Source organism: Chanodichthys erythropterus, chromosome 14 (assembly GCF_024489055.1).
Source record: "Chanodichthys erythropterus isolate Z2021 chromosome 14, ASM2448905v1, whole genome shotgun sequence".
NCBI classification, from domain to species: Eukaryota; Metazoa; Chordata; class Actinopteri; order Cypriniformes; family Xenocyprididae; genus Chanodichthys; species Chanodichthys erythropterus.
Window position 1 is genome coordinate 15941507 of NC_090234.1, and position 24691 is coordinate 15966197.

Sequence of the window (24691 nt, forward strand, 5' to 3'; positions counted from 1 at the left end):
TGTTGTTTTTTTTCCCCACTAGCATCAGTGTTTTGAAATCAATCAAAAACCAAGTGTAGGGGCACATAAACTTAGACAGACCTGCTTATTCTTTATTATGATTATTTTCCACATCTTATAACAGTAGTACAGTCATAAAAACTCATAAATAACACAAATGGAAAAATGGGAATAAGGCATAGTGACCAAAATGAACACAATCTGGACAATGATCTCAATTAAATCTTTTAAATAAATAAAATATTAATGAAAAGCTATAAAATATATATATGTATTAATTTATATATATATATATATATATATATATATATATACACACATTATATATATATATATATATATATATATATATATATAATATATAAGGGATATATATATATATATATATATATATATATATATGGGCAATTCCAGCGTTATGGACGTGACATTTGGAGTCAAAACTTGAAATATAAATGCTCAAAGAATGCATTTAATAGCAACATATTGAACCGTCTATTTATATATTCATAATCCCTTACCAAAGGAGTCCAGACATTAGAAAAATGTCAGTCTACTCAACTGTTTTATTTTTTAGATGAGGGAAATATACAGCGTTACGGACGTGACAAAAAAAGTCACTAAGTTTTGGGTGACAACATATTTTTTAAGAATTCTGTGAATTACATTGCGCAAACCAAAAGTAATACTGCCCACCGAATAAAGAAGGGTTGGCTCTCCACAGAGCATAAAATAATAATTTTATTTCATTTTTCGTGTTCGCATTAATGAGGAAAAAACAACGTTACGGATGTGACAGTTTTCCGTTACGGATGTGACCGGTCTGAAAGCGGCACAGAAGACTGCTTTAAAACTGCTTTAAAACTTTCACAGAGACCTCAAGCAAGCATGTACACCACCAAATATTGAAATCTGGGATACCAGTATGGTAAGACTCCACAATTGATCAACTTTTTACTAAACTTTATACAAATGTAACGTTATACTCTGTATTGCAAAAGGTTATAGATTAGACCTATTTCTCATGTTGACAAGCATGTGCGTTGTTCAAGAATCAATTTAGAGACCATGATTTTCCTTCTTACAGAACTGCATGCTAAAATACATTGACAAATATTAATGTTTATCATAAAGCAGTTTAAAATCGCATGTTTTCCCCACAGTCAGGTGAACCGATTGACACTATTGCCAATCGCAATCATGTCAGTTTTATGTTTTGTGTATGAATGACCACACGGTTTTTTTCGTCTAGTTTTCAGAGTTTAAAGCGGAGTCTTGAGTCAAAATGATCAAACTTTATTTCAAGTCAAAATTATTGCAATCGTATTATTTTCATTTTGTTTGATCGCGCGGATTGTGATCATTATAGGCTAGGCTATTCATTTTTAACCAACAGGTAACGCGACATCCCAATTCCCGAGGGAAGTGTCCTATGAGACACAATGCTCTTCTATAAGTTGTACTGTATCATATAGGCCTACCTTTTGATGTTCATATTTCGTTCTCTGGCAAGAGGAAGAGAAGATCGGTTCATGTGCGCCTGATCCGCCGCTTACAGGCGCTGCAGAAGCTAATCTGTCACACGCCGTAGGCTATTAAAGAGCGACATCTATTGTTTAATTTTTGAAAAAAAAAAAAATAATAAAATCGACTGAATTTGAAAGTTAAACCTTTTTCATATTAAAACTAACAAAGCACAAAGAGTATTGCGATTATTGGGTATGTTCTGATATGGTAAGCCTGAAACAGATGATAGCAATATAAAGAAGCAAACTCATAGGATTTAATATGAAGCGTCCGTAACGGTCACGTCCGTAACGCTTATTATGGTTGTTCACAGCAACGTAGTGAAATGAATTGTTGATCCTAATAAGCATAAACATAATTTAGCTTTGCATATAAAGTTTCAAGTTATTTGCATTTATAATTGTTATATGACATAAACTTAATCATTAAAACGTTACGGACGTGACAGAGCACTGAAGCGTCCTGACCTCTTTATTCTAGCCCTTATAAATTCATCAGGCAGTGCTGTTATGACTAAATGAGTGTATTTATTTCTCAGGCATGTATCCATCTTTCTACACAATGCTTACTGCTAAAATTAAAGTTTAAAAAATGGGGTCTTTGATCCCTTTTTTGAAAGCATGAAATATGGTTGGTTGAAAATTTAATTTAAGCATTGTTACTTACCACATATATTGTGGATAAACAAGGCAATTTTCTTAAAATTTCTGTTAGAGCACATTAATACAGTATATTACAGACCTAAATGGACAATTTAAAAAGGGTTTTGTTCTTTTGGTTAAAACTTTTTTTTTTCATAGTAAAGATGACCTTTGCGTGGAATTGCCCATATATATATATATATATGTTAATAATATGACATAAGGGATATATATATATATATATATATATATATATATATATATATATATACACACAGTATATATTAGTGCTGTCAAATTGAGTAATCATGATTAATCACTTTTAAATAAAAGTTTATAAATATATGTATATATATATATATATACACACACACACACATCTGTTCTTTCTGGTTCTTGAATCTGATTGGCTGAGAGCTGTGCGATATTCTAGTGATAATAGCACTTGTATTTTTTCATCATTTGTATCACTCTGCTTGAAGCGACTGTCATGGCGGCCGAGCAAATCCACTTTATTTTTTACACTTGTTGTACCACAAAATGTAGTTTTAAGAGTTTGTATTTGTTTAGATCTAAAATATGTGACTCTTATTTATTCATAGCATCTATTTTACAATTTGTTTAGATGTTTTCAGAGATGTGAACTCCAGGCCGTCAGGGGCCGTTCAGTGCTCGAGTACCCGCCGAGAACAGCTTCATCTTGGCCAGGGCTTCGGGGATTTGCCTCTGGCTCTTATAATGGTTAAACACGAGACATATATTATATAATTATAATATATATATATATATATATATATATATATATATATATATATATATATAAAATAATGCGTTAAAAAAAATAACGCAGATTAATCCATTCCGTATTGACCTTTGAACCTGGAGCAGTTCTAGCCACCATTCGACTGTAAAATTAAGGAGGGAGACGAGAACGCGCTGGCGCTGCCTGGATCATTGACTGGAACATTTACTTATAAAAAACGGCCTGATGGAAGTGTTGATAAAAATAAAGTCGTCTGCAATGTCTGCAGCAAGGATTTTGCATAGAGTTTGTCCACTCTAAAGTAGGCTACCACATCAATGCAAAGCATCCAAGAGTTAACATTAATCCGGAGGTACGACCGAGCATGTCGTTAAATTCATGCTTTCTATAGAAATATTTCTCATGTCTCTGAGGCAAGCAGTCTATACGCTGAGTTTCGGTTCATTTAGCCTGTAAGGCGCGTTCCAGTTCACGCGCCAGTGATTGCGCCCGTGCCTCCATGTCATGATTATATTTTTTGCTATATTTGCTTCTTATTTATTACATCCAGGTAATTGGTTGATGAAACATTGATTAAAATTAAGATACAATTTTTACAAAACGAAATTCACTTTAAAGAAAGGCTTTCTACCAAACAAAACTTCATGAAGTGGTCAAAATCATGTCTGACCCACTCCATGTCTCCCAATATATTCCATATTGTTGATTGTTATGGCCATTATTTGAACAGTGAAAATAATAATAAAAGATTTTCTGAATTTAATGTCACTAATGCTGATTATTCATTGATTCATTTGAATTGAAATATTTAATACTTTCACAGCAAAAATTATGTATGCGATTCATTTAGATTAATTAATCACAGAGTATGTAATTAATTAGATTAAAATTTTTAATCGATTGACAGCCGTAATATATATATATATATATATATATATATATATATATATATATATATATATATGTGTGTGTTTTTAAAGTTTCTCTTAAAACTTATTTTTTTAGACTTGCTTATATGTAATTTGTATTTTTACTATTTCGTATCTATTTATCTATCTATTTACTATTTTTACTACTTATCTATCTTCTTTATTGTGTATTGACTGTTTATTTCGTTGTATTATGTGTAAAGCGCTTTGAGAATACTAACTAATACTAATACTATTAAAGGCGCTATATAAAATAAAGTTTATTATTATTATTATATACACACATACATACAGTCAAACCAAAAATGATTCAGTCATTTTTGATGTGGGTGCAGGACACTATAGTTAATTTATGTAAGTGAGGATAGCAAAATAAAGTAAACTGTGACAAATTATACCCAAAAATTCTTCATACAGTGGACTACCAGTAAAATTAATAAAAATTTGAAACCAAAAATTATTCAGACACTTTGACCTGACCATGTTTTGCTTGTGTTATCTGACATAATTAAGATATATTTTTTTTATGACAGTTTAACTCTGAGATCTTATCATATTTTATTACTATTTTTTTAAACTATAGTGAATAAACTGCATTAATGAATGAAATGTTCAAGGTGTCTGAATACATTTTGGTTTGACTGTATATATACACACACACATAATAAATAAAATGCATGTTATGTTAATAAATTATTATATATATTTCCCAATTTAGATTTGATTTACATTTGATCAAAATGAGAAACATAAGTTCTGTCAAACTTTCACTGCAAGTGTTTGCCTAGTAATACACAACGAGAAATTATGACCGAATGTCAGCTGACCACCTGAGATTTTGTTTGCAGCCATTCTGAAGTACAAAATGTTATCGTTCAAATAACTATGAAACCTCTCGCATTACCAATTAATGTGATATTTCTGCAAAAAATTAAAAAACATAAATAATAAATGTTCATACCCTTTTCTGCAGGCAGAGAGGTGTGATAGCGGGCAATGTGACTCTTCTGGCGTGGAAATTCATGCTGCTGTCCTCAGCACGAATCTCTTCCGTACACCGTCTGCTGTTTCTCCGAGTGACGTTTGTTTTGTTTTTTTTTTGTTAATAAACAGCTGTAGCCGTGAAGTTAGCGAACGTTAATGTCTGCTCTTTTAAATCTTTGATAAGACTCCGGAGTCTGCTTTCCTCCCAGGGACGAGTCCGTGTGAGACTCGAAGGGAGATCTCGTTCTCTTCTAGACTCATCCTTCTGTGGCCTTGGGAACTCGGAAAGTGTTTTTTTCCCTGCAGAAAAAGCACCACATTCTAATAAAAACTCCTGATAAAATAGCCGCATAAAGGAGTATAGATAGAACATCAGGGAGGTCTGAGAAAAACTACAACTTTATCTCACGGCAGATGATGTGACCTCCACTGCAGACCGTCTCCCGAAAAAGAGCTGAGGACGGCAAAAACTATTTTTGGCTTTGTGAACATTAAGAGTTATTTGGTAACATTACAACCCTAGTGTTGTAGGATTAACCAGCCCTTCAGGACAAGACGTTTTTTAGAGTGCAGAAATCCCCCGCTGAGACGACGCATTGATTCACTTTCATGTCAACTTTCAGACTCTTTCATAAGAACATCCTCGACATGGAAAGATGTTTTTTCTTTTTCTTTCTGTAAACTAAACATAGGGGTTATGTGCAATCTAACTTCCGTATTCTGTAAAACAGATCAGATTGCTTCCGGTTTAGGTCTTTTGTATGTGCTTCATGAAAAAATGAGCTGTTTTATTCAACATATCTTAAAAGGAGCAAGCACAGATGAGCATAACTGATGCCCCCCGCATATGCAGATTGATAAGCTTTGTTTCATTTTTCTTCTTCACACTAACGTTTAGATATTTAATAGAATAAATCACCTATAACAATGAGAACTAGGTCGTTTCGCTGATTACCTTAAAAGTCCATAGATATGCCATCAGTTCATACTGTTGTTAACACTTTCTCTGACAAGCGGATGCAATGAGACAGGTTTTCCGGTTTGGTCATGTGACGTTCAACGTTATACCCTATTGACAAATTGATTTCATGATCCAGGTAAAATAAAATCAAATAAATAGGAGCTAATATGAAAGACTAGTAAGTGAGTGAGACAATATATAAATAAAGAGATTTCATTTAAAACAATTGAAGCTAATTTAAATGATAAGTAAACAAACAAACAAACAAACAAATCAATTGAATTAAAACTAACTAGTTGAAGCTAATTTTAAATACTGGCAAATATATAAATAAATAAATAAATACATGAATGAAAAAATAAATTAATAAATAAATGTGTAAATAAATAAGAAAATAAGATAATCAAATTAAAACAATTGGAAGTAATTCGAAAACAAGTACATTTAATAAATAATAAATAAATAAAAAATATTTCAATTAAAACAATTTAAGCTAATTTTAAAGAGCAAATAAATAAATGAAAAAAAATGAATAAATAAATAAATGCATAAATAAATGCATGAATAAATAAACAAGAAATTTAATTTAAAACAACTGAAGCTAATTTGAAAGACTAGCAAATAAACAAACAAACAAACAAGCAAACTGAATTAAATCAAACTAGTTTAAACTAATTTGAAATACTGGCAAATAAATAAATAAAAACTATTTAATCTTATTTAAAAGAAAAGTAAATAAATGAATAAATAAACAAAAAAATTTAATAAAAACAATTTAAGCTAATTTGAAAGACTAGCAAATAAATAAATAAATAAATAAATGAAAAAATGTGAATAAATAAATTAATAAATAAATAAACAAGAAATTTTAATTAAAACAACTGAAGCTAATTTGAAAGACTAGCAAATAAATAAATAAAAACAATTTAATCTTATTGAAAAGAAAAGTAAATAAATGAATAAATAAACAAACAAACAAATTTAATTAAAACAATTTAAGCTAATTTGAAAGACTAGTATATAGATAAATAAAATTTAAACAACTGAGGCCCATTCAAATGCCACACTCACTGTATTGATAGCTCACGGCCTGTCATGCATTGACGTCCTGTCTCACATGAAGTTCTGTACTGAAATCTGACTGTGCAACACTTTGAGATTTCTGTAGGTGGAAAGTATCTCATTGTGAAGGAAGTGGAGTGCTGACACAAACCCAAAACTGGAGAAGGAGAGGGAGGTGTTAGAGGAGTCGAGTTACATGCCTGCTCATGCAGAGCGCACAAGACTGCAAAACACCAAGAGGCCTGTGCTGTATGAATTATGAGTGCACTGATATTGACAGTCTAGTGATACTGATAATCAATAAAGGCATCTATTGATAACTAATAAATAGCAAATATTAAATGGATAGTTTACTCAAAAAAAGAAAATTTGCTGTTTATTTACTCACCCTCAGATTCAGTAGTACAGTAAAAAAGATTTGGTGATTCGTATAATGCAAGTCAATGAGTGCCGTCACTTTGAGAGCATTAAAACACTCAAATAAATAGTTTGTTTGCTTAAAAGTGAATTTAGGCATCACAGCATTATCCAGCTGGGGTTCATGAGCACAAAAATAAAAAAAAATAAAAAGTAAAAATAAATAAATAAATAAATTAAATTAAATAAAATCCATTTTAAAAGGAAGGATAAGAAACTGTAACGATAATAAACCTTTCCTGTCTTTTCTTTGTGACAGATGTCAAATCAAACTCTACAGTAAACAGGTTATGTGACATGCCCTCATGCTCATAAACCATGAACAAAACTACACAGAAAAACAACAACAATAACCCAGATTATGGGTTATACGGGTTCACTTGCAATTAACCCTCTGGAGTCTGAGGCTGATTTGGGGCTTAAAGAAGTGTTGACATGCCCTGACATTTGTGCTTTTTTCAGTTGTTCATAAACATATTAATGACAAAAGTGTCATTACACTGTATTCAGCACAAACTAGGCTACCATAATATGTGAGGAACATGTATGTACATGTTTGTATTTTTGAAGGAATAACATTTATGCGTCGTTATTGAAAAAACAAAAAACTTAAGTCACTGAAATAAGGCCAAAAATATATATTAAATCTGTGTTCACAAGACTTATGGGTATTGGAGGTTGTAGGCTAGAGTTTTTGCTTCAAAATTATGTAAAAATTATAATGCCTACTTGTTCATATAACACAATATATTGATTTAGTTTTTATAAGACACGTTTTGTCAAGAAACACAGTATGCGTGGAGGCGTGAATCATCGTGGATAATGGATCATTTACACCTGAGAAAACAAAAGAATCGCATAAAGAACCTCTAATGGTGCTGCATATTAATGAGGCCTTTCAGTCAGGTAGGCTGTGAAAAAAACCTCTGTAATCATGTCTCAGCTCAATTTAAAATAATGGTATTCTATTATATTCTTTAAAATATAATGTATTTCTGTGATGCAAAGAGTCTGACTATAGGTTTTTAGCATGCACATTTGGAGAAATATTGATGGATTCTCATATGTTTGTCAATTTTCTGTACAGATTTTATTCTATACAGAGTTTATTCTATATTCATTGTTATCACTATGAGCGCTGGTGTTTTCAATTCATACTTGCAGCCGGAGGGCGCTCTGTACACCTTTAGTACACAAATTATTTTAAAGAAGAAGAGGACATTTCAGGAATGGTGTTTTCAATTCATACTTGCAGCCGGAGGGCACTCTCTGTGCACGTTTAGTCCACAAATTATTCTAAAGAAGAAGAGGACATATCAGGAACTAACGGCATATCTTCCAGAGGTCGTTAACCATGGCTTTTACATACAGATAAACACTTTTCAAGACAATAAATACATGATTAAGATGATGTATGCCTGTATTGCCTCTGAATTTGCCTCTGAATAGCGCTGGCTCCGTGGGCGTGGCCGCATTAGTGGATAATGAGCTGAAACATGGACTTGTGTCTCTTTTCATACAGATTACATAAACACAGAATTTTTGTTTTCGATTTGACTTGAACGATTTAAAACCTGACATTTCAATGTTTCTTTTGACATAAGTCTAATTTTTTTTGTCATTAGTATTCACTAAGTTACAGTTCATTTTCTGAGAACTATTAGATTGGAGAGGAGAGATCACGCATCATGTTAGTTTTCTTTATTTTACAAAAAGCACAACATTGTGTTTTTACTCTGAGTGTACACAAATAAAAGAAGACATTCTATGGTTTCAATTGATATATTACTTATGTCTCTATGACAAAAAATGACGGAGTATTTTAAGTCTGTTTTGCTGCAATGTGAAAAAAAACCTGCAAAACACGCCGGCGCGCTTTCAGACCTCAGGGAGTTAAAATAAACATGGGTTTTGTATGGTGAATTACTGGATGTCAAAAGCATGAAAATAATCAACAATGTATTTGATTATTGATTATAAAAACCTTCTACAGTACTGAAAAAAACAACATTATAGAAAAAGCATAACAGTTTCATGTGGGCCGTCCTGTCAGGTGCTTTGATGGATTACTTCTGCTGTGGGTGATTTCACCAGCGCATAACTTTCATCAAAGGGTTATATTCTTATGTCTAAATGTTAGAGATTCAGCTCGTCCCAACAGCAAACAAGTCTTCAAAGAATTCATTGAATGAGCACATCTTCACTAATATTGGGATGTATAATATCATGCTTTTCATAAATCCAGAAACACTGTAAACCTGAATACGTTGGCAAAACTCTTCTAAATTAGCATAACAAAACATTAATCACTACTAAATCTCCCACCTAACATTAATCTTGCAAAAAAAAAAAAACATTATATAACACTTAACTTTAGCATTTACTCTCCCTTTCGAGTGCAATGGGCAAAGCATGTTGGGAAACAGAAATCCTAGACCAGTTAAACTTAAGTTCGACTAAATTAAAATAAATAAGTTCATAAAACTCAAAACAATGAAACAGGTCAGTTTACTCTAAATATATCAGTTCTGTGAAAACAAAAGTGCTAAATTCTCACAAAAGTTAATGAACTAACTTGTTTAATTTAAGTTTGTGCTACTCAAACCAATTCATTATTTTGAGCGTTAAGGTTTACAGTGAACAATCAACAGACTAATTATCGACATAATCATTATTTACAGCCCTATATGAAACCACTGAACTTCACATTTCTGCTGCTGTTTATTCAATTTAAAAATGTGTAGCCCATGTCATGTTCATACTTAGAAGTCGGGAAACACGCCAGCGCGTTTTGTTGGATTTTTTTCACATAGCAGCAAAATCAACTTAAAATGCTCCATCATTTTTGTCATAGAGATATAAGTAATATATCAATTGAAACTATAGAATGTTTTATTTTATTTGTGTACACTCAGCGTAAAAACTAAATGTTGTGCTTTTTGCAAAATAAAGAAAACAAACATGATGCATGATCTGTCGTCTCCCTCTCTGAATGAAGTCCAATCTGATACTCCCACAGAAAATGAACTGTCACTTAGTGAATACTAATCACAAAAAAATAAGACATATGTCTAAAGAAACGTTGAAATGTCAGGTTTTAAATTGTGTAAGTCAAATTGAAAATAAATATTCTCTGTTTATGTAATCTGTATGAAAAGAGAGACGTCAGACGTTGGCGAGTCAGCTCATTATCCACTAATTCTGAGGTGATACATTCAACAGAGAGTGAACGCCTGCATCAACTCAGAAAAATGCCTCAAGCTTGGTCAGTTTCATATAGGCTACTTTTCATCGTTTTGAGATGTGGTGAAGAATAATTCTGAAAAGGATTAAGCGCAGAGGAAGAGCTGGTTTCACTTTCATTTCAAGGATCAACTATGTCAAGCCAATTATTGTGAATGGTAAGTTTTTATTTTTATTTTTATTCTTTAGTTCTTTATTCTGATTGCAATATAGTGTCTGTGAATATTAAACTGCAAAAAGACTGTTTAAATAGTTTTAATTTTTTTTTTTTAAATAAATAAAACATATTATTATTATTATTTATTATTATTAAATATGAATCCTGCAAGTTTTGTTCGTCTCAGTGTAATTAATGGTGCAGATCGATGCACAGTTTCGTTTACTACACATGACTTACTTCAAAGTCCCTTTAAGACAAGTCATTTCACTCGGCGGCCATCTTTGAAACGCCTCTCGGGCATCCTGGGCATCATGCAATCTCTTTGAATGGGGAAACATCAAATTCTCCAAAACTGTTCGCCAACCTTACGATAAAATTTCATATTTGAAATCACCAATGAAATCTAACAACAACCAGCTCATAAACGCTTGAATCATGACAAAAAAAAAAAAAAAATTCAGGCTGGATCAAGCTAATGCGCATGCTAATGCGTCTTGTGTTATTCTGCGCGTCTCTTCGGAGGCATGCGTCTGACTGTTTCTATAGAAACCGGTGATTCTAACGACCGCTGAAGTGACGCAATGACTTTACCAGTCGGCGATTGGCTCTTATTTAGAAGGCGGGACTTATTCCGCCATATTGCGCGTTACACTTTCTCCCATTCAAAACAACACGAGTGACACGTCTTGTGTTATTCTATAGTCTTTGCTTACGTTAGTAAATTGCCATGGCTATTCCCAAACTATATTGCTATACTGAGATGAGTGAAATCGACTGAAATACGTAATAAATACTAGGGCTGTAACGATATGTGATATGAAACCGAAATCGCGATATGCAGGTCCACGAACCTGTATCGCGATGTGAGAAGGCAGAATCGTGACACACCCCTTCCAACTCCCAGAGTTATCTTTCCTGTCCAGATCCAATGCTACCACATTTTTAAATTACTATAAGTATTATTTGAAGTTAACATTATAAAATACGTAGACCTACACCACAAAACTAGTTGAGGATAAATTCTTTAATTTTATCTGTAAGCGTCCTCTAATTACGTGTGATACCTTAAGCTTTCCAATCATGTGACGCGTCACGCGAGCTAGTTGAAGAACGTGAAGAAACGTGGCAACCAACCCAGAGATCACAAACCCTCCTAATACTTTTAAGTCAGCAGTATGGCAACATTTCAGCTACCCGGTGGAGAACAAGGATGGCAATCGTGTAGTTGACAAGACCCACACAATTTGCCGTAAGTGTTTCAAGAAGCTTCCCCAACCGGCCGGCAACACAACCAACATGCAGATGCATATCTTAAGGCACCATCCCGACATCAGTTTAGCTCGTGCACAGAAAACAACCCAACAGCAGCAGCCTACACTGCCTAGTTTATTCCAAGCAAAGTTTCCAGCCAATTCAGATCGAGCACAAAAAATTACAGATGCGATTGGAATTTTTATGTCACTGGATATACGCCCCTTTTCGGTTGTTGAAAACGAGGGATTCGAGTATTTACTTAGTGTGCTCGAGCCCCGTTATGCATTACCAAGCCGGGCGCATTTCTCTCAAAATGTGCTACCAAAACTTCTGGAGAAAACAAAGGCTAAGGTGGAGGAATGGTTGAGTACTGGTGAATCCATCGCAATCACCACCGATGGATGGACGTCCCGTGCCACAGACAGCTATATGACCATAACCGCCCACTATATTACGGCCGATTGGCAAATAGCAAACCCCGTCCTCCAAACACGCGCTGTGTATGAGAGCCATACAAGCGACCATTTATCGGAAATACTTAAAGAGGCTGTGATAGATTGGAAAATCAGCAGAACAAACGCCCCGTTCCCGTGACAACAGACAACGCCAGAAATATTGCCAATGCTGTCGAAGCATCTTGATTTTCACAGCATATACAATGCTTTGCTCACACTGTTAATCTGGCTGTGCAGAGAGGGATGGGCGTTCACCACATGTCCCGACTCCTCGGCAGAGTGAGGAAAGTGGTCACGTTTTTCCACCGCAGCACAACAGCTGCAGCTGTGTTGAAGGAGAAACAGGTGATGCTACAGCTGCCCTTACACAAGCTGGTCCAGGATGTGGCTACTAGGTGGAACTCGAGCCACGACATGCTCGAACGCTACCTTGAGCAGCAGGCTGCGGTTTTCTCTGCATTAACAGACAAGAGTGTCAAGAAGAACATTAAAGACATCGTCACTCTGTCTGATGATGATGTGAAACTAGCTGAGGATGTGGTCCAGGTTCTTAAACCTTTGAAAACCGTGACTACCCTCATGAGCACTGAGCAGATGCCAACTATTTCAATGATCGTGCCATTGAAACACAGAATCCTGGCCTCCGTGAAGCACAGTGTCTCTGACTCAACAGTAGTGAAAGACATCAAAGCTGCTATTGCACATGACTTCGAGGACAGATACCCTGATTCGGATAGGGCACTAATTCAGTTTCTTCATATGAGCACTGCACTCGACCCCCGTTTCAAATCTCTACCTTTCCTTGATGAGACCACCCATGACACAATCTTCAAGAGTCTGACTGAGAGAATTTTGTTCACAGTCTGTTCAGGTATTTGATTGTTTAAATATTAATATATTAAATGAAGTGCTGTGTAAATCAGTTAGGTTTATTTAATTAAAGTCAGTATTTAAATATAGTCAGATAATAAATATTAAACTTTATTAAACTAACTTTGTGTAATTGTCCTGGTTTTCATATCCTCCATTGTATTTAACATTATGTTGCAATTGTTCACAGATTGTTCAGGTATTTGATTGTTTTAATATTAATATATTAAATAAAGTGCAGTGTAAATCAGTTAGGCTTATTTAATTAAAGTCAGTATTTAAATATAGTCAGATAATAAATACTTAACTTTATTAAACTAACTTTATTTGTGTAATTGCCCTGGATTTCATATCCTCCATTGTATCTAACTTTATGTTGCAAATGCAATTGTGTAATGGATTTTGTCTGTTAGGCCCAGACTTCAATGGAAGAGCAATCAGAGATAGCCTCAAGCTGCAGTAACTGTCCTCCTCCAGCCAAAAGAGCACCAATGATGGCTGAACTGTTTGGAGACTTCTTTTCAATGGAACAGGCAGCGTCATCATCCAAGCCCTTGTCTGCAGTGGTGTATGAGAAGGTGCAGCATTACAGAGCAGTGCAGAGCCTCTCATTGGAGTCAAATCCACTTATGTGGTGGAAGGACAAACAGAACCAGTTCCCCCATTTAGGCAAGTTGGCTAAAATGTACCTTGGAATTCGAGCCACATCTGTCCCCAGTGAGAGAGTGTTTTCCACTGCAGGGGACATTGTCACAGCACAGAGAGCAAGCCTCTCACCAGATAATGTGGACACGATGGTGTTTCTGAAGAAGAATTTTCAACTCCCTTAAATCAAATCCACAACGAGTTTGGTGTTCTTAAGAGAACAAAGTTATTTATTTGTTTAATGTTTACTTACTTGATTTGTGGCTTAGAGCACAGACAGTAAGCCTCAGTTACCTCAGTGCCAAAAAACATTAACCATTTTTCTTTGTAAAATGCATATTGTTGGGCCTACGCAATTTGCAGTAATGTTACTTTTTAAAGACAATAATATCATTTTTAATATTACTTTTTTTTGTGTTGACTATTGTACAATAAGCTGTGGTGAGTCGCCACTTCATGTCCAATTTGAAATCTGAGTCCTGAAGCAAAACAATCTGAGAGCCAGTGATGTATTCTCACACCATCCCCCATAAACACACACACAGTTTTCTAATCCAGCTCTCACTTATCAAGCACAATCTGCAGTCAGACTGTTCATATAGCATGTCCACACAAGCTCCACGAGCTGTTAAGATCAGAACAGAATTCCTTCATCCTCTCATCCTCCATGGCACTGACCAGAGACACACACACACATAGAGAGAGAGAGAGAGAGAGAGAGAGAGAAAAAGGCTCGGTGTCTTTATCAGCACTGGGCAGTGGTAGCACAGACATTCAGGCGCTACAACTTATCACAGAAAAAAATAAAAATAATAATCGAAATGACTGAAGCAACTGATAAGACAGTCTCTTCGATTCTCAAAACACTGACCGACTCAGACACACTGGCCTTGACCGTCCCTGAGAGTCAAACAACAGAGCAGTGTGCTAGAGCTGGTGATACATCTACATCTAGCTCAAAAGCAATACTAAATATCACCGGCCACTTTATTAGGTACACCTTACTAGTACCTGGTTGGACCCTTCAGAACTGGCTTAATTCTTCATGGCAGAGATTCAACAAGGTGCTGGAAACATTCCTCAGAGATTTTGGTTTATATCGACATGATATCATCGCGCAGTTGCTGCAGATTTGTCATCTGCACATCCATGATGTGAATCTCCCGTTCCAGCACATCCCAAAGCTGCTCTATTGGATTGAGATCTGGTGGAGGTCATTTGAGTTTAGTGAACTCTAGTCATGTTCAAGAAACCAGTTTGAGATGGTTTGAGTTTTGTGAGTTATCCTGCTGGAAGTATCCATCAGAAGATCATAAAGTGATGGACATGGTCATTAGCAATATTCAGGTAAGCTGTGGTGTTTAAATGATGCTCAATTGGTACTAAGAGGCCTAAAGTGTGCCAAGAAAATCTCCCTCACACCATTACACCACCAGCAGCCTGAACAGTTGACACAAGGCAGGATGGATCCATGATTTCACGCTGTTCACGCCAAATTCTGACCGTACCATCTGAATGTCACAGCAGAAATCAAGACTCATCAGACCAGACAACGTTTTTCCAATCTTCTATTGTCCAGTTTTGGTGAGTCTGTGTGAATTGTAGCCTCAGTGTGTCTTCTGCTGCTGTAGCTCATCTGCTTCAAGGTTGGATGCGTTGAGCGTTCAGAGATGCTCTTCTGCAGACCTCGGTTGTAACAAGTGTTTATTTGACTTACTGTTGCCTTTCTATTGGCTCGAACCAGTCTGGCCGTTCTCCTCTGACCTCTGACATCAAATAGGCATTTTCGCCCACAGAACTGCTGCTCTTTTTCTCTTTTTCTCTGTAAACCCTAGAGATTTTTGTGTGTGAAAATCCCAGTAGATCAGCAGTTTCTGAAATACTCGGACCACCCCGTCTGACACCAACAAAGTCACTTAACCCTTGTCCGACATTATGGATATTTTTGTCTTTTTCAGCTTTGTTTATTTGATGATTTTGCCTGTGTTAGTGCATGCATTTTGGCACAAGTGTGTATGTTTAAAAGAATTTTACTATTTCACTCCCACTTCCTTTAATAAATCTATTTTACACTTATTACACAAAATAGTTCCTCTCAGGACCTTAAGGACAAAAATGTCCCCATTGAAAGCCATTAGAACTGCAATTTTTAATCCCAAGGCCAATTAACTAAAAAATGATGCAATCTTTGTTAATAGGCTTTCATTCTTTTGGCAAGGCTTCAAAGTGAAAATTTTTACTATTTTTAAACAGATCGCGCCATTTTTCAGGTTTTCTCTGAGCTTTGCTGGCATCTAGTGAGGAAGATTTGGTACTGCGCCCAAACAAATCTTACTGAAAGCTCATTTTTTGAGATATCAACCTCAAATTTGGAACACACCTTATTTAGATTTATGGCTTTATAGCACGTTTTAGAGTTCAACATGTTTCATATATATATATATATATATATATATATATATATATATATATAAAACTAAAACCTCTATAACCTTTTTATTTTTTTTTATTTCACTTTTTAAACTTGTTTCTGCCAACGGTCTTCTTTAAAATGAAACCAAACTTAAGTCTGAAACTTCAAATTTTTATGACAGTTTTTGAAAATGGACATTTTTATCCTCTATGGACCTAAGTGTAATTTTTTTTTAATTAATGCACAAATCATCCTTCTCCCCCATTCTGATGCTCAGTTTGAACTTCAGCAGGTCGTCTTGATCAAGTCTAAATGCATTGAGTTGCTGTCATGTGATTGACTGATTAGATATTTGTGTTCACAAGCAGTGGAACAGGTGTACCTAATAAAGTGGTAAAAATATTTAATTATAAATTATGGTAAAAACAATCTCTCTTTTGGATTACTCAACGTACAATCACTCTCCAATAAAGGACCTCTTGTGCATGATTTGCTGTCTGACCGTAAGTTTGATTTCCTCTGTTTAACTGAGACTTGGCAGAAACAGGATGATTTTCTCCATCTTAACCAGTCTGTTCCTCAGGGTTATGCTTTTGTTTGTAAATCCCGCGCCACTGGACGGGGAGGGGGTTTAGCAATACTTCATAAAGAGAAATGGAAAATATCAGAGCTAACTGTGCCAACATACTCTTCATTTGAATCTATTGCCCTAAAAATCAACGGGCTATTCCTACCATTCTCATGACTATTTAACACCCCCCTAAGAACAATTCCATCTTTTTAACTGAACTTTCTGAGCTTCTGACTTACCTATGTCCCATGTCTCCAAATGTTATCATGCTGGGTGGTTTTAACATTCATATAGATAATAATATTGTCAATAACACAAGTACAAGTGAATTTTTATCTTGACTGGATAGTTTTGGTATCCAGCAATTCACTAACTTGCCCACTCATTGTAAAGGGCACATCCTCGATCTCATCTGCTGTTCTGGCATAATTCCTTATAATTGTACTGTTTCTGACTTGTCCATATCAGACCATCTGCTTGTGTCCTTTTGCACCCAACTGACAGTCTTTAAGGTAAATCTGTGTCGTTCTATCAAATTTCGGAACATTAAGAACATTGATGTGTCTTCTTTTGCTGATGAACTTGCCATCTTTTCCAGCGAAGCTATTTTTTCTGATGCTGATGTACTGGCTTCTTATTATAACAATGGACTAACTGAGATTTTGGATGTGTATGCACCTGTGAAAACCCGGACTGTTTCTTTTAATCATTCTGCTCCATGGTTTACTCCAGAACTTCATCAACTTAAAACTAAAGGCCGAAGGTTAGAGCGTCTGCATGACAAATCGGGTCTCAATGTACATAAACAAATGCTTTCTGAACATGTCCAACTTTACAAGGATGCACTGTCTAAAGCTAAATCTGACTATTACTCTAATCTGATTGGAGCCAGAGAAAGGAACTCAAGATCACTTTTTTCTGTGGTAAAAAATATTCTACGACCACCGGATAATTTGCCTTCAGATATGTATTCTACCACACTATGCGACAATTTTATGACTTTCTTTGAGTATAAGATTAAACATATCCACCAACAATTACTTGCTAGTAATACAGGTCATAATTTCTGTTGCTCAGTCCTTCAAGTGTCTTCACATGCTGTTCTCTCTACTTTTTTATTACCAACTGATGTGGAGATACTGGATCTCATCCGGGAATCCAAGTCTACTACCTGTTGGCTTGACCCTCTACCAACTCACTTAGTCAAAGCCTGCATACCATCATTATCTACATTAATTACTAAAATTATTCACTGTTCACTTGCTTCTGGCTCTGTACCCTCCTCTTTCAAATCTGCTATTATTACCCCAATCCTTAAGAAACCATCTAACCTAGATAATTACCGTCCAATTTCTAACTTGCCATTCATCTCTAAAATCCTGGAAAAATGTGTTGCAACACAGGTCCATGACCATCTTTCCAATAATAAACTGTTTGAGCTTTTTCAATCCGGCTTATGTCCTCACCACAGTACAGAGACAGCTCTTGTGAAAATCACTAATGACTTGTTGTTGGCAGCTGACTCTGGTTTATTAACCATACTTGTCCTTCTCGACCTGAGTGCAGCCTTTGGTACCATCTCGCACAAGATACTCCTTGACAGGTTAGTTTCTATTGGGATCACTGGCACACCCCTGTCCTGGTTTATATCGTACCTCTCTGGTCGCACTCAGTTTGTCCAATTAAAGCATTTCAGATCGAGATCATCTACAGTCACTACTGGTGTTCCTCAGGGTTCTGTTTTGGGCCCACTCCTATTCATTATCTATCTACTCCCACTTCAGGAAATATGGTATTCACTTTCACTGCTACGCTGATGACACCCAGCTCTACCTGTCTTCCAAACCCTCTGACTCTCTTCCACCGCCTTCTTTGTCCCGTTGTTTAGCTGAAATTAAAGACTGGCTCTCCGCTAACTTTCTTAAGCTTAATAGAAGAATTGAAGAATATTAAGATATTTGTGCTGGAAAACAAAAGAACTAAGTGAGAAAATCACTTTTTTGGAAGTGTACTAGTGCTAACCCTAACAAACACCACTAATATCAGTACAAAGCAGCCTTGCACACATTTTAAGAAGGAGTTGAAATGCTGAGAGGCAAATCTAGGGCAGATTCCAGCTGAGATTCTTAAGGCCTTGTTCTGGATGGCAGTTCCTGGATCATGTATCACGTCTCCAGACATGTGTAGGACACGCAGGCTTGCCGGAGCGGGACACAGATAGCCCCTCTGCAGCAGACATACTCATGAGTCATGAGCTTAAAGTGAACACCAGCACGTCTGCAGGCCATGTGTCTGTCTGCCTGCCGAGAATCCACAAAACTGCAGCATGTCTCTCTAGACACGTCTTTTCTCTCTTTTCAAGGATCTTGTTTCACTCCCTCTCCTCAAAGACGGCTCGACCGTCAACTGTCATTCACAATCCTCATTTAGCTGCGTCTTGCATCTTTTGAGCACCAAATAGTTGTTTATTACTAAAAATACTGAAATAATTCTTCGAGCATGTATTACTGCAGGTTGATTATGTTTGCCAAGCAATGTTGTAATTAATAAGATCACATTTTACTTCAAAACAAAAATAAATAAATGGCTGATTAGCCTATTTTTACGACCAAAAACAAGGGTTAGGGGATATAATATACAGTTTGTGCATTATAAAAATCATCGGACGCTATTGAAAAGAGTCATGTGATCGTGGTTGGTGACATCAATCACCACCATCACTTTTTCAATGACGTTTGACTCTCATTGACAGGGAAATATCCGATCTGTCCAGTTACATGGCAGACGCAAATGCTCATGCAATTTATATATAAGATTTATTTACACATATGAATGAGGCCTGAAACTGATATGAGAATATTGGAATCCATGTGCTTTTTTACTGCTTACACGTTTATGGGTCATATCTGATCTGTGCCACACATTGGAATTGGGTCACTTGAACCATGTAATGTAAATGCAGCCATTACCATTATATCTATAAAACATGGAAACCCATCTGTGTGTGTGATGGTAAATAAATAACATCAATTGGGAAAGCAAACAATAAGACAAAGGGCTTCATTTATTTGCTCAAAAATACAGCAAAAACAGTAATATTGAGAAATATTATTGCAATTTAAAATAACTGTTCTATTTTCATACACATGATCCTTCAGAAATCATTCTAATATGATGATTTGATGCCAAAGAAACATTTCTTATTTTGAAAACAGTTGTGCTGCTTCATATTTTTTGTGGAAACGGTGATGCATTTTCTTTCAGGATTATTTTGTAACCTTATAAATGTGTTTATCATCACTTTTGATGAATATATATATATATATATATATATATATATATATATATATATATATATATATATATATATATATATATATGAAAGCATGAAATAAAAAAGGTAACTGCAACTTTTTATCTTGCGTGATATAAAGTCACAATTGCAAGTTATAAAGTCAGAATTGTGAGTTATAGTCAAAACTGAGTGTTATAAAGTCAGAATTGAGTGATATAAAGTCAAAATTGTGAGCTATAAAGTCAAAATTTCGAGTTATAAAGTCAGAATTGAGATATAAAGTCAGAATTGCGAGTTATAAAGTCAAAATTGAGTGTTATAAAGTCAGATTTGCGTGATATAAAGTCAGAATTGAGTGATATAAAGTCAACATTGTGAGCTATAAAGTCAGAATTGTGTGATATAAAGTCAGAATTGAGTTATAAATTCAAAATGGCAAGTTATAAAGTCAGAATTGTGAGTTTATATCTCGCAATTCTGAGAAAAATGTCACTTACCTTTTTTTTTTTTTATTTAGTGGTGGAAACAAGCTTATAATGTGCCCTTGATAAATAAAAGTATTAATTTCTTTCAATAAACAAACATCCAAACAAACAAACTTTTGAACGAAAGTGTATATAAATGTGTTGGGTCACCGCTCTACTGCGTTGAATCTCTGGACAGAACCGAGTTCTGTGTAAATTGTTCATTTAAACCATTCTTTAAAATGGTTTCATGAATGTTTTGCACAGATATTTGTTCTTCTGGTGTTGAATGGTCATGAATGAGGCTCACTATGTGTAATTAAACATGAGTGGTTTCTCATTGCATTGTTTTCAGCACGCTGGAGCAGAATGTCTCATTTTCATGTGAGCGTTACTCTCCAAGATGTGTGACATGGGAAGTACAGTGAGCAGGAACACTCCTAGCCAGGAAGACACATCACGTCTGTTTGTGTTTAAAGTTCATGAAAAGAGAGCTGGGTTTTCGCAAAGTTACATTATGTCTTGGGAAGACAAATTTAGCCAACTCAGCAAATAAAGCAAGGCCAAGCGGTGGTGCGGAGAATGAGGGAGCGATAGCATTTATGGCTAATAATAACTTGTTCGTTGCCTTGAAATATAGCAGCATGTTCCAAGTCAGTGTCGAGGGAAGCGAGTAACCCCTGGTCCTTGAACTATAATGGGCAGTGTTGAGTCGTGCTGAATGAAGCTGTAATTTGCTCAGCCGCGGTTCAGGCTTACATAATCGCTATAAGATGATATGCGCCAGAGTGCCTTCTTAAATATTACAGCGATAAGAGAGATGAGAGACAAACGCTGAGATAAGACTCCTGACTGACAAATTGCCTGTGTTCTATAATGCATGCGGAATTATTTATTCAACACCCAATCCCATAAATATGAGTTACAGAGACTTAAAAAATGTAAGATTAACATTTTGTCATTTGCTTTTCTCACAACAAAATTACTAAAAGTTTAACTAAACTAAAAACTATTTCAAAATATTAAATAAAAACCTATAACAGTAAGGTGAAATTGGGACACTTTTGACCATTGAGATGACTTGGAAAAAGAATATCCTGAATTAACTTAATGATACTCAAAATAACACTAGTCTGAGCTTTTGCTATTTTAATTTTTAAAGTGCCCCTATTATGCAATTTTAAAGGTTGCTAATTTTATTTCCAAGGTCCAAAAATACTTTAAAGGGGACATATCATGAAAATCTGACTTTTCTGTGTTTAACACTCTGAGGTCTGAGGTATCGCCGGCGATACCAACTCGGTTTTTTTCTTACCAGTGTGAAAGAGACTCAAAATACTCTGTCAATGTTGCACATACAATTAAGAGTTATACACCATTTTAATCTGTTGAATATCTTTTTTTTTATTTGTGTACACTCAGAGTAAAAACAAAATGTTGTGCTTTTTGTAAAATAAAGAAAACTAACATGATGCGTGATCTCTCATCTCCCTCTGAACGAAGTCCAATCTGATAGTTCTCAGAAAATTAACTGTAACTTAGTGAATAATAATGCCACAAAAAGAGACTTATGTCTAAAGAAACGATGAAATGTCAGGTTTTAAATCATGTAAGTCAAATCAAAAAACAAATATTCTCTGTTTATGTGATCTGTATGAAAAGAGAGCCATGTCAGAAGTCTGTGATTCAGCTCATTGTACGCTAATGCGACCACGCCCACAGAGCCAGCGCTATTCAGACACAAATTCAGAGGCAATACATGCATACATCGTCTCAATCGTGTATTTATTGTCTTGAAAAGTGTTTTGAACAGCCATAGTTAGCGATCTCTGGAAGCCTCTGTTAGTTCAGTTCCTGGAAAGTCACATGGTTGTTATTTAGATTAATTTGTGGACTAAAGGTGCACAGAGCACACTCCGGCTGCAAGTATGAATTGAAAACACAGTATCCAGCGCTCACAGTGATGATTATAAATATAGAATAAATATAACTCCTCTGTATAGAAAATTTACATAAACATATGAAAATTCATCAATATTTCTCCAAATGTGCATGCTTTTAAGCTAAAAGACACTTTGCATCACAGAAATACATTATATTTTAAAGAATATAATAGAATACCATTATTTTAAATTGTAATAATATTTCACAGTATTGCTGTTTTTTCTGTATGTTTGATATACACCATATGATGAGCTGAGACATGATCACAGAGGGTTTTTTCACAGCCTACCTGTCTGAAAGAGCTCATTATTTATGCAGGTCATTACAACTCATTATGAGATTCTTTTGTCTTCTCAGGTGTAAATGACCCATTATTCATGATGATTCACACCTCCAAGCATACTGTGTTTCTTCACAAAAAGTGTCTTGATTGTTTTATATGAACAAGTAGGCAGGATAATTTTTACATAATTTTGAAGCAAAAACTCTAGTCTCCAATACCCAGAAGTCTTGTGAACACATATATAATATTATTTTTTGGCCTTATTTCAGTGACTTAAGTTTTTTGTTTTTTCAATAACCACGCATAAACATTATTCCTTCAAAAATACAAACATGTACATACATGTTCCTCACATATTATGGTAGCCTAGTTTGTGCTGAATACAGTGTAATGACACTTTTTCCATTAATATGTTTATGAACAACTGAAAAAAGCACAAATGTCAGGGCATGTCAAAACTTCTCCAGGCCCCAAATCAGCCTCAGACTCCAGTGGGTTAAGTGCTATAATCGGGTCCCTGGTGCATCTATCAACCCAGAAAACTTGAGAAAGGACAACCCAGTAACTTTGTTTTGGTAAGCCTTTCTCTACAAGCATGTGAAAAAACAAGCCGCTCAGATTTCGCTCCCCTAGTGACGTAGAAGGGGATCTTATTATAATATTACCACGCGTTAATCTGCATGTTTCCACCCACGGTGCCACCATTTTGTTTTCTCAAGCGAGGCAAAGCTGCAGATAATGAAAATGTAAGTATTTTTAAGTAATGCAATGTGTTTCTTCAGTTAAGAGGGTCAATTCAACGCTGGATTTGCACAAAAGATGAACATGACGGCACATGCTAGTGGATGAGTTGAATCAACTCCACAGCAACTACATAAATTTATCCACTAACCATTCAGAAACGTCCAGTTTCATTCTAAAAGTTGTAACTTCTTCCTGTAAGGCTGAACACCGTTACTGACAATCCTCATTTTGGCCGTGTGAGATTCTCCAGCTTTGTTGTTGTTGAGCAACCGAAGCGTGAGCTGTTAAAGCTCCGCCCTCTTCTAGAAAGCGGACAGGAGCAGCAGCTCATTTGCATATAAATGGACAGTGTGTTTTGCTCAAACCCAAATAGGGGCAAATTTGACAAGCTATAATAAATGATCTGTGGGGGATTTTGAGCTGAAAATTCACAGACACATTCTGGACTAGAGACTCATATTACATCTTGTGAAAAGGGGCATAATAGTTCACCTTTAATTTTCTCATAACATACACTGCAGCATCACCTCATTTATCAGAGAGTCTGAAAACAGTTAATTCGAAGAGTCGGCCTCTCTAAACCCCTCCTTTCTGCGAGCTACTCTTCTCTGATTGGTCAGACGGCTCAGTCTATTATGATTGGTCTACCGTTTACAGTGCATGTCGGAAACTAAACACCTATTACCATATCTGAATTTCAGCTCCAGATCTTCATCAGCGCTTGATACACAGAGATACGAATAGTAACAATGGCGTCCTTTTTCCGTATATAAATTCCAGCGCCAGTCCTCATCCTTCGGAAATGGAAAGAGGATTTACAGTGCTAAAAACAGTGTCTTCTTGGCATGTCAACAACACAAACCAAACCAGGCCTCAGCTACAATTACAGTGTTTGAGGGCGGGGCAAAGCAGATGTTGTTCATGAGCAGCCAATAAAGATCATAGTCTGACATTATGCAAATTTGTAACATTGTTATGTAGGTTTGTAACAGGAACATTTCAGCAGTTCAGAACTGATTCTTTCCTTTAGGAGACAATAACTTTATTTGTCGTGCACTTTGATCTT

At 35.5% G+C, this 24691-nt stretch overlaps 1 protein-coding gene across 4 annotated transcripts in view; it reads right to left on the minus strand.

Moving 5' to 3' along the window:
• The window catches only part of grb14 (growth factor receptor-bound protein 14), a 112275-nt gene that overhangs the window by 42973 nt on the left and 44611 nt on the right, over positions 1 to 24691 (minus strand). The window contains exon 1 of one of the 4 annotated variants that reach the window (XM_067409357.1): positions 4822 to 5016. The exons of the other annotated variants lie outside the window; for them this stretch is intronic. Coding sequence (XP_067265458.1) covers positions 4822 to 4884 — 63 coding nt within the window. The 5' untranslated portion in view covers positions 4885 to 5016. Of the gene's footprint in view, positions 1 to 4821; positions 5017 to 24691 lie in introns of those variants that run through there. 4 annotated transcript variants of the gene reach the window in all.